We start from the raw sequence: 9,554 nt of genomic DNA on the forward strand, positions 1-9,554 counted from the left end.
CTCTCTCTCTCTCTCTCTCTCTCTCTCTCTCTCTCTCTCTCTCTCTCTCTCTCTTCCTATCCCCCCTCTCCCTCTTCCTATCCCCGTTCTCCGTTCGCTATTGCCGCTGATATCATTACTAATCCACGACTAGCGCTGCTAATACCGATGCTACTACTTTTGCCGGCATCCCTCGACTCGACCACACGCTCGATATATTACGACGATAAATTCTCTCCCTCTCTCGCATTCTCTTTTGCCGTTCGATTTCCTTTTCTCTTTCCCTTTCCGGTATCGCACGGTCGTTAGTGTGGATATCTGTAAACACGCAAGCGGATTTAATAATAAAAAAAGCTCTATAAGTAATCATAATTTTTCATGGGATGCTCTCTCAAACAAGGTATTTTCGCTCGGACTAAAGCGGTTACCGTTCCTTTTTCCCCGTCGGAAAATTAACTTTTAACAGATGTCCAATAAAGATGCATCGCTGACGACGATGACGATGACGACGACATCGACGCGGTGCGGCAGGAATTCCGCTTTGCCGCATCGGGTATCCATCGATAGTAGAGTCCGGGAACCGTATACCATTGTCACGGTTCGATTCACGTCTAGGTAATATTATATCCCGAATGATTGGTCTCGCGGCGTAACGTGAATTATGCACAATAAAGATTCCAGCCGCGAGATGTAGGCTGCAGTCTTCCTTACTTAATGCTCCTCCTAAACACATATATCGCGCACCTGGATACCACAATGTTTACCTGGAACGTCACGCCGACACCGGCGATCTCGCGTCGAAATATTCCCGATCCCATTCGATATCGCGCCACTAATCTCGCGTGCGATCTGCTATTCAATCACGTTTCCATAATTAGCCGCTGTAAAATCTGGCTCAACACCGACGGGGAAAAATCTGTCAAGGTAAACGCTCGCGCTGTTTGACAAATAACAATCGGCGCGGTGATCTTATCGTGCAGTTTAGCACGATCTAAGCAGTTTACTCAAATCTAAATATTTAAGGCTTCTTGTCAATCATCGCGGCTATATTGAATTCATGACGTCAGAAGCGAAGAAAACCATGCCCAAAATTTCTGTGGACCACAGCTGCATAAACGAACAGACCTATTTTCTCGCTTAATAGTTTACCGTTTACAATCATATCGCCACCTTCAATGCAGAGTTCTCGGTCAGGATCCTTAAAGTTCTACAAAAAATGTGCGGCCAGTACCGATACTACAGACCCAGATTCATGGCTAAAAAGTTGTGAAGCCATTTTGCGTTCAAAATAAAGTTTGTGATACCTACACGAAAAAAGGATTTGGTTGAATTAATCAAATATCTGGTCGAATATGAACGATCTAGAAATTCCGATTGAAGTAACCCGAATTCTGTTTAAGTTAACAAGATTTTTGGTAGATTAATCAAACATATCTGGTTATTTAACTAGACATGTCTGGTTAAATAACCAGACATGTTTGGTTGATCTACCAAAAATCTTGTTAACTTAAACAGAATTCGGGTTACTTCAATCGAAATTTCTGGATCATTCATATTCGACCAGATATTTGGTTAATTCAACCAAATCTTTTTTTTCCGTGTAGATTACAAATATGCAAGTGTCAAAGCCGTTGGATCTCAGGTTCCAGAGATATAGCACCTTGAAAATTCCACTTGAAAGCCCTAAACGGATCGTGTCCAACGGAACAGGTGGAACGTGCTTTGTAATTTCACATCTATTCGATAGCCGTAGCGAGCTCGATCGAAACGAGCGAGAACGCGCGTTCGCCAGATTCCGCTTTGATTGCCGCCGAATGAAAACGAAACATCTGCGTCGCGCAGACATCGCGCAACCACGGTGTCCGCGGCCCGTTGTTTGTTTTATCGAGAGGAAACTTTCCTCTCGTGCCTGGCGGGTAGGCATGAATTAGAATTAATTCTCCAGACGCGTTGCAATGTGTAACGCAATTGCAACGGGCGCGACTAAATCACGGCCGACATCTGGTGCTTCGAATCCCCACGATCCTCGCCTCGAGTCTGGAGTAGAGTCATTAAGACCAACGATGATATGAGCTTTAGGAACGGAATTTTTTCCACTTGCAATTAACAATCATTCGAGCTACGTGATTACCCATTTCCTGAGAGAACAGGAATTACCTTTTGAGATTTCAGTATTGTCTTCGATCTTGATCTCTCGCACATGTTAATGAATCCATTCCGAATGATGTTCCCTTGGAAATTGGGGCGTGAGGCATTTTAACGGCTTGAAAAACCGCTTCGATGTCACCGCACGCCTCGGTGATTCACACATTTAAGGTTCCGGGAGGTAGCAATTCTCTCTTACGTGTCCCACACCTGAGCGAGTCTATCTCCAGGCCAGGCATTAAATTCAGACACGTGCTGTGAATAGGTTTACAACGTGTTCCGTTTGGTAACGGGCTAACGTTTATGATGTTGTGCGCACATATACTTAAAAAATGCGCGCGCGCGTGTACACACACTCGGCACCGGCGACACACTAACCGTGGACCGTAAACACGTGCGTACGGTGATGATGCGTTAAAAACGACAGGATAGAACGGACTCTTTCAGGAACATTTAGCTCGTCGATTCACGCACGAGAAGATCGTGCTGCTCCCGAGAGAGGCTATCGTTCTCGCATGTATGCCCCACGTTTGCTCAGCAATGCATGCAGCCTCAGAGGAGAGTCAATGAACCTTATTACTCTCTAAATTTCTTGAAACGAAACTTCGCTCAAGAAGTAGAGCGACAGTCGAGTCGCTCTAATTCGAGTTATTTTTCACTCTTACACTGAGAAAGAAAAATAGTTCATCTAAGATTATAATTATTTTTGGCCGTATTTCTTGTAATAAAATAGTACTGATAACATAGCCTCTTAACATAGTCAGTAGGTTAACCCATTAATGCCCAGATATACTGAAATTTTATGTTGATTTGTGCTATTTATTTTACTAGGCAAATAAGGACTGTTGTTTATAAAGAGTACCATTCCTATCAATTTCGATGTCGCTCTATTGAATAGCGTTGAGAAAATTTAAAAAAAATCGCAATTTATGCAAAATTTTTGCAAAATCCACTCTAAAAAAGGTATGTAATAAAATAAAAAAGCGCATGTTTTTAGGGCTAATTTTTTCTTCTTCCTCTATTTTCTCAATAAAAACGTGTTAGTATCGCTCGGGAAAGTGTCTAAAACGTGTTTCCAATACTTTAACTTAAAAAATATACCATGGATAAGTTGAAGTGTCGGGAACACGTTTTAGATACTTTCCCGAGCAATACTAACACGTTTTTATGGAGAAAGTAGAGGAAAAAGAAAAAATTAGCCCTTTTTTCCTTCCCTTTAGAAGAAGAATAAATAACATGCGCTTTTTTATTTTATTTTGCAAAAATTTTGCATAAAATGCGATATTTTTTAATTTTCTCAACGCTATTCGATAGAGTAACATCGAAATTGGTAGGAATAGTACTCTTTATAAACAACAGACCTCATTTCCGTAGTAAAATAAATGGCTCAAATTAATGTAAAATTTCAGCACATTTGGGCGTTAATGGGTTAAATAGAATCAAAAGAGATTGGTACAGGCTTCAGAGTATCGAAGTAGAAAATTGAGATCGCAAGTAGAATCAAAATTTGGACTCGGGATGCGACGTTCTCAGAAGAAACGTGTCGTCGCACCGTCGTTGCTTCGGAAAATAGTGGCAAATTCTGCCCGAACGCAGAGTCCGAGGAAAAGCGCGCACTTTATTACGCGAGACAATGCGAGGGACGGAAAGCGCGCGTCAGGAAACCGTTGGCGCATACGTCCCGCGAATGTCTCAACTTTTCCGTCAGATCTCCTCTCTTTTCATTTTCCTTCCAGCGGATACGGCGATCTCTATAATTACGACCTGAGCGCGCGCGCGGTCGCGTACCTGCGTCGGATGCGCGCGTGGAAATGGAAAGTGAGGCCGTCACCGCGCGCTCGCATTCGCCTCTTGTGCAACTGCAACTGCAACCGCACCGCAACGCGCCTCTGCAACGTTTCTTTTCCGGAGTACACGCTCCCCTCAGCCACCTCCCGTCGCTCCTTACCGTTGTAGTATCGAGGGACTGAGGAAACTCCATTAGCTTCCTCCTCTCTCGGGGCGTTCTCAAGACCGCACCGAGAGAGCCAATATCGTCCGTCTAATTGCCGCGGGTTTCCAGGTCGTTGATCTAGAATAAAAAAAAAAGGGAAAAAAGAAGCGGGAATTCCATCGTCGCGTCTACCGCTTAATTATTCCATCAGTTAACTTCGAACGGAATTAATGCGCGCAAACTGGAAACGGAAAAACTTTCCCAAGGGAAATCGCCCTCCCTCTTTTCCGCGTGCCACCTCTTTGCTCGTCGCACGAACTCTGCTTGTTCGCCGGGCGACTTGTGAATAACCCTTTTATGAATGCTCTGCTGCTTTGGCTGATCGAAGGTAGAAATATAATGCGAAAGATAACAGAGACGGGAGAGGCTGAAATATTTTCCCTGTGAAGCAATATTTTACTGTAGCATAAAATCTCATACAATCGTTTGTAATCGAATAATAATAATAATGCAAATTACAAATAAACTACTCCAAAGCTAAAAGCTAAAAACAATATTTTAATTACTTATTTTATTTTTTAATTTTTATTTGGAATATATATTGTGCACTATCTGCATTAAACTCACAAGCCACGTCTTAGGTATATTATAGTAATAATGTATTAACACATTGATTGGTAAATTTCCGGTGCGTTAATTAAAGTTTTCTATTTGATATTGTTCTAAATACACGTGTTTCCAATACTTTAAATACTTAAAAAATATGCCATGGATAAGTTGAAGTGTCGGGAACACGTTTTAGACACTTTCCCGAGCGATACTAACACGTTTTTATGGAAACACTATAAAATCATTCCTAATTAAGCAAGCAAGTCACCTACATCAAATGGGTGATAGGATTCCGTAATTGCGGCGAAAACTCGCGTGTTACCGAAATATGCTCAACGCGTTGAATTTAATTCATTATGGAGCGACATATTTTTTTCCTTTCGGAAAATCTTGCGAGAAATGACCGCTGAGAAGCGTTCAGGAGGCCGAGATTACAGTTTCGTCGAAAGGTGTCCTTCTTGGGTCTGTCGAGACGAACGATGGTATTTTTCAGGGCTCGCGATGCGCGTTGCGGTTCTTAAGGGCCGAATTTGTGGCACGTCGTGCGCTCGCAACCGGGCGGCATTCTTAAATCAATTAGCGACGAGCAAAAGAAGCAGCCGACCTTCGATCGAACGGCCAGACCACTCGGCTACTGTGTCTTTCCGCCGCGGCTTCCGCGCGCGTCTTCGGATCGCCCGTTCGCAATTTGACGGGCTTTTTACGAGCTGATGGGAACCGCAGAAGCGCATTTCCTTCCTTCTACATAGATACTGGCTTTTTAACTCGTCCGTCTGGGCCGCCGACTTCGACAGACGCTAACCGGTCCTAATCGTTCTCGCGGCGATTAACAAAACTTCAGCCTTGAATCTTTTCGTCGGAGAAGAGACGAACTGTGAATCCTTCTCTACGTCTGACACGAGCTATCTATCGGTGCAACCATCAGTTTACTGTTATTTGCACGAATAAAAAAAAAAGAAAGAAAAACTATAAGAGGACGCGTAAATTTTCATGTAATTTTTAGTCTTTGTATCTTTCGAAAACGATCGGTCCCTAAAAATACCGTTAGATAAGTAAAAGTACCGTTTTAGACGAGATATTAGGACGAAATATGTCTCTTCTAAAGAATTTATCTATAGCCATTAATCGCGATCATTAGTTAATCAACACTGTGAAGATAGATATAGATAGATAATTGCAGTCACTCTAGAGCCTTGCCCTCGAAAAGCATACTCAAGATTAGCATATCTAATATTAGATCTGTACGTAAGTTCTTGGATCCATGTTTAGATGATGCTGAAATTCTAGGTACATAATCTTTTTAACTAGTTTACGTTTTATGTTAATACTGTTAATTAACGTGCATTCGAGCCTACATATGATAGTTCGTTTACATAAATACATTTTTAATTTAAATGAAAATAGAAATCGAAACATGCATATTCAATACTGTATGCTGCATTATTTTTATCGCGGGAAATATCGCAGAATAGGGAAGAACAGAGTAAAAAAACAGGGCTTTGAATTTCAAAAATTCAATCTTTTGTTTTTGATAGATATAACTTTCAAAAATATCTTCAGAAAGTTTGGTGTCAAAGCACAATATTCACGGACATAAGATCCTCATTTGTATTTAGTGAGACCAGAAAGACATGCTCTACTGAGTTGTTCAAATCTGATGAAATGATTATTGCAAAGTGCTACAGTCATCAGTTCTACCGGTTGAACAAAAAAATTCAGAAAAAATAGGAAAAGGAAATCGAAAAACCATCTTGCTTCACGACACATATTGCTTCCACGACTAAGAATATCTTACTTAGCTTGAGTGGGAAGTTCTACCGCACCTGGCGTATAGTTCAAACCTTGTTTTTTACGATTTTTACTTCTATCAATGCTAAAGATGTACGGATCAAAGATTTTAATGTCAAATCGAATCAAATCTCAGATTTTAATTTCGAATCAAATCAAATCGATGAAATTTCATCCGAATCGAATCGTTAAGAATTTTTAATTAACATAATCATTAAATTGAACATGAAAATAATGACTTCAGTAACTAACAGAGAGATAACATTGATCATGTGATATCAATTCATTTTAAGGTAAAAGATATATAATATATAATCGGTAAACGTGTATGGAATATAGTTCCAGCCCTGAAAGCTGCGTAACGACACATATTGATCCGACAGTTGTCGGTAAAAGTTTATCTAGAAGCCATTATCTTCTTTTAATATTTTTAAAGAAAATCTTAATGTATAACAAACTTTTTAAGTCATGCTAATTCCCGTTGGATATCTTTAATAGTTCTTTGTTAATGCTAATGTGCGCAATCCGTATTCGAATCTTTTCGATTCGAATTCAAATAGTTCGCACATCTCTAGTTAATACAGAACCATCTTTCCAATATATGATTTAGAAATGAGAGTAAGAAAATGAGTACTTTTAAAAATGAGTACTATTAAAGTACGAAAATGAGTTGATGAATTTATCACATTGAAAGATCTGTCATTCTTTAATTGAAGAATTCATTTGTTGCCTGAAAAATAAACTGAAGTTGTAGTAAGCGAGGGAAAATACTTTGATTAAACATGCATGTTTCTTTAACCCTCAATTTAGTACCCAAAAGTTGGAATTTAATACTCGAGGTATCTCGGTACCCACTATAGAATTTCTTACGTTGTAGATATAAAAAAATTCTCAAACATTTTCTGACCCTCAGAACTGGTTATGCACTTCATCTAACAATAGTTTGCGCAGCCGTTAGGCTCTCCTTCTCCCTCTCTCGATCGTATAAACCTGTTTTGACGCTGTACAGCTCAGTCTCGAAACGTCTGTTCGCTTGAGAAGTCGCGCGTTATGTACTGTCGTTATATATCTAGTTCTTATTTCTGTGTTTTATAGTTAAAACAATTTGTTATAACAAATATAAACAAAAAATGACGTTATCAACAAAGAAATACAAGAGGTAAGAATAACATCGTAACGAAATATGTACGGAAAATTGTTAATTTTGATATTACGGAATAAAAAGATGTATTCTTTTAAAACCCTCCATACAAAATCTTTAATACAATAGAAAGATGTATACATAAACAAAGTTGCCTAGAAAACCCCAGAAACTTATGCACAAATCTAGTACATAAAAAACTTTTTGAGATATATTAAATAAAAATAAAATTAAGAATAAAGAATAATTGAACAAAAGAAATTTTAGAAAATTTTAGAATTAATATTAGAAGAGAGATCCTTCAATGAGAAAAGAAAATCGATCAACTTTTGTTCTTTTGTCTTTGTTCTGTTTGTTCATATTTGCTCCAATGAAGTGGAAATCGGATGAATGAGCTTTATCGACACAATAGATCTTCAAATTTCACGTTCCTTTCTTGCTTTCAGGATGGTTTTCTGTGATATCTGGCAACAATACGACGGGCAGCGCGCGCGTCTACCGCAGGGTGGACTCTTTGGTGAAAACCGGAGTGCCTGCATTTCTGCTGGCGACTCCTTTGCGCGCCTACACTCTGACGCATTCGAAAATGGGTAAGTTCAGATATCAGATGAGGCTGGAGAGTGCGATGCAATTGCGATCACGATCTCTCACGAAATGTCAAGCGGCACAACGTTCTTGACCCAAATGCATAGGGATATGGGCAACGTAGAAAGTGATCTTACTCTTCTCTTCCCCTCCTCTTCTCCTCCTCCTTTTCCTTTACTTGCTTATTTTGTACGAAAACAAATGCACGCTCAAAAATATTAAAAACTACATCTCTTTCACGGAGGAACGTCAGAAACTATCGTTTTTTATCATGTTCATACATTTCCATTTTAATCAGCGAAAATAGAAAGATATATATAGCATGTAAGTTGAAAAAGTAAGTAAATAAAATCACGCGTTTAAAAATATATTGTGCGTAAGCCTCGTGTCGAACATAATCGGGGAAAGACTTAGGGCTATCGCACACAAATTGACATAACTGCATATGCATAGCATAAGATCGTATGGACCAATGAGCATCGAATATTAAGCATTGAACATCAATATGGCGACTTAATACTCGATGCTCATTGGTACATACGGTCTTATGCTATGCATATGCAGTTATGTCAATTTGTGTGCGATAGCCCTTATACTGCACTTTTTAATATTATCCGTACTGTTAAGGATACCTCTAGGACTGGCTGTTAGAATCGATTATGAACACCAATGCACCAGGCTAGTTTCTTCCGATTTGATGTTTTTAACAAGATCCGGTGCAATCTAATCAGAAAAAGGATTCCTGATTATCACGCTTGATCTTCGCATCTAATAAACCGCGCCGACATTATTACAACATGCAGTTTGCATATGTGCGTTAATCGTGTGTTTATATCTTTCAGAGAATGGAAATCTACGAGCCCATTACACGAAGACGACAATTCGCGCCGGTGAAATCCTGCGACTCGTAGCAGTCTTCCAAGACACTAGACGATGTAGCTCGGTTTCCTTCGGCATCTCCGGCGGTTGTCCTGAGAAGGATCAATACGCGCAATGCATCGATCTTCACGGACGCGAGGTATTCGCCTCGCTGTCAACCAGAGGCGAGTTCTATGCGATCTGTCAGAACGGCAGCGTCGACACCGGCGGTGACGCGATGCTGTACAAGGTTCACCATCTCGCCAAACGGCAGCTACCTCTCAGAGTGAGTCAGCTTTCGTGAGGAATGTTTAGAAGCTTAATTTCGCCGAATCTCATCGCTCTAAATTTATTTAGATTTATTTATTTCTATCACCATACCATTTAATTTAATAGTTCTAACCCCTAATTAATAGTATTGACCCCGTATTTTTTCATTAATTTTACACACACACACACACACACACACACACACACACACACATATATATATATATATATATATATATATATATA

At 39.8% G+C, this 9,554-nt stretch overlaps 1 protein-coding gene across 1 annotated transcript in view; it reads left to right on the forward strand.

Annotated features, from left to right (window-relative positions):
- LOC116844428 overlaps nucleotides 1–9,554 on the forward strand; it is a 22,851-nt gene that overhangs the window by 10,436 nt on the left and 2,861 nt on the right. The window contains exons 3-4 of the mRNA XM_032815927.1: nucleotides 8,042–8,185; nucleotides 9,023–9,324. Of these exons, the coding sequence (XP_032671818.1) occupies nucleotides 8,042–8,185; nucleotides 9,023–9,324 (446 nt within the window). The remainder of the gene's footprint in view (nucleotides 1–8,041; nucleotides 8,186–9,022; nucleotides 9,325–9,554) is intronic.

Source organism: Odontomachus brunneus, unplaced genomic scaffold, assembly GCF_010583005.1.
Source record: "Odontomachus brunneus isolate Ranch 3 - 2012 unplaced genomic scaffold, Obru_v1 Obru_scaffold_041, whole genome shotgun sequence".
In the NCBI taxonomy this organism is placed as follows: Eukaryota; Metazoa; Arthropoda; class Insecta; order Hymenoptera; family Formicidae; genus Odontomachus; species Odontomachus brunneus.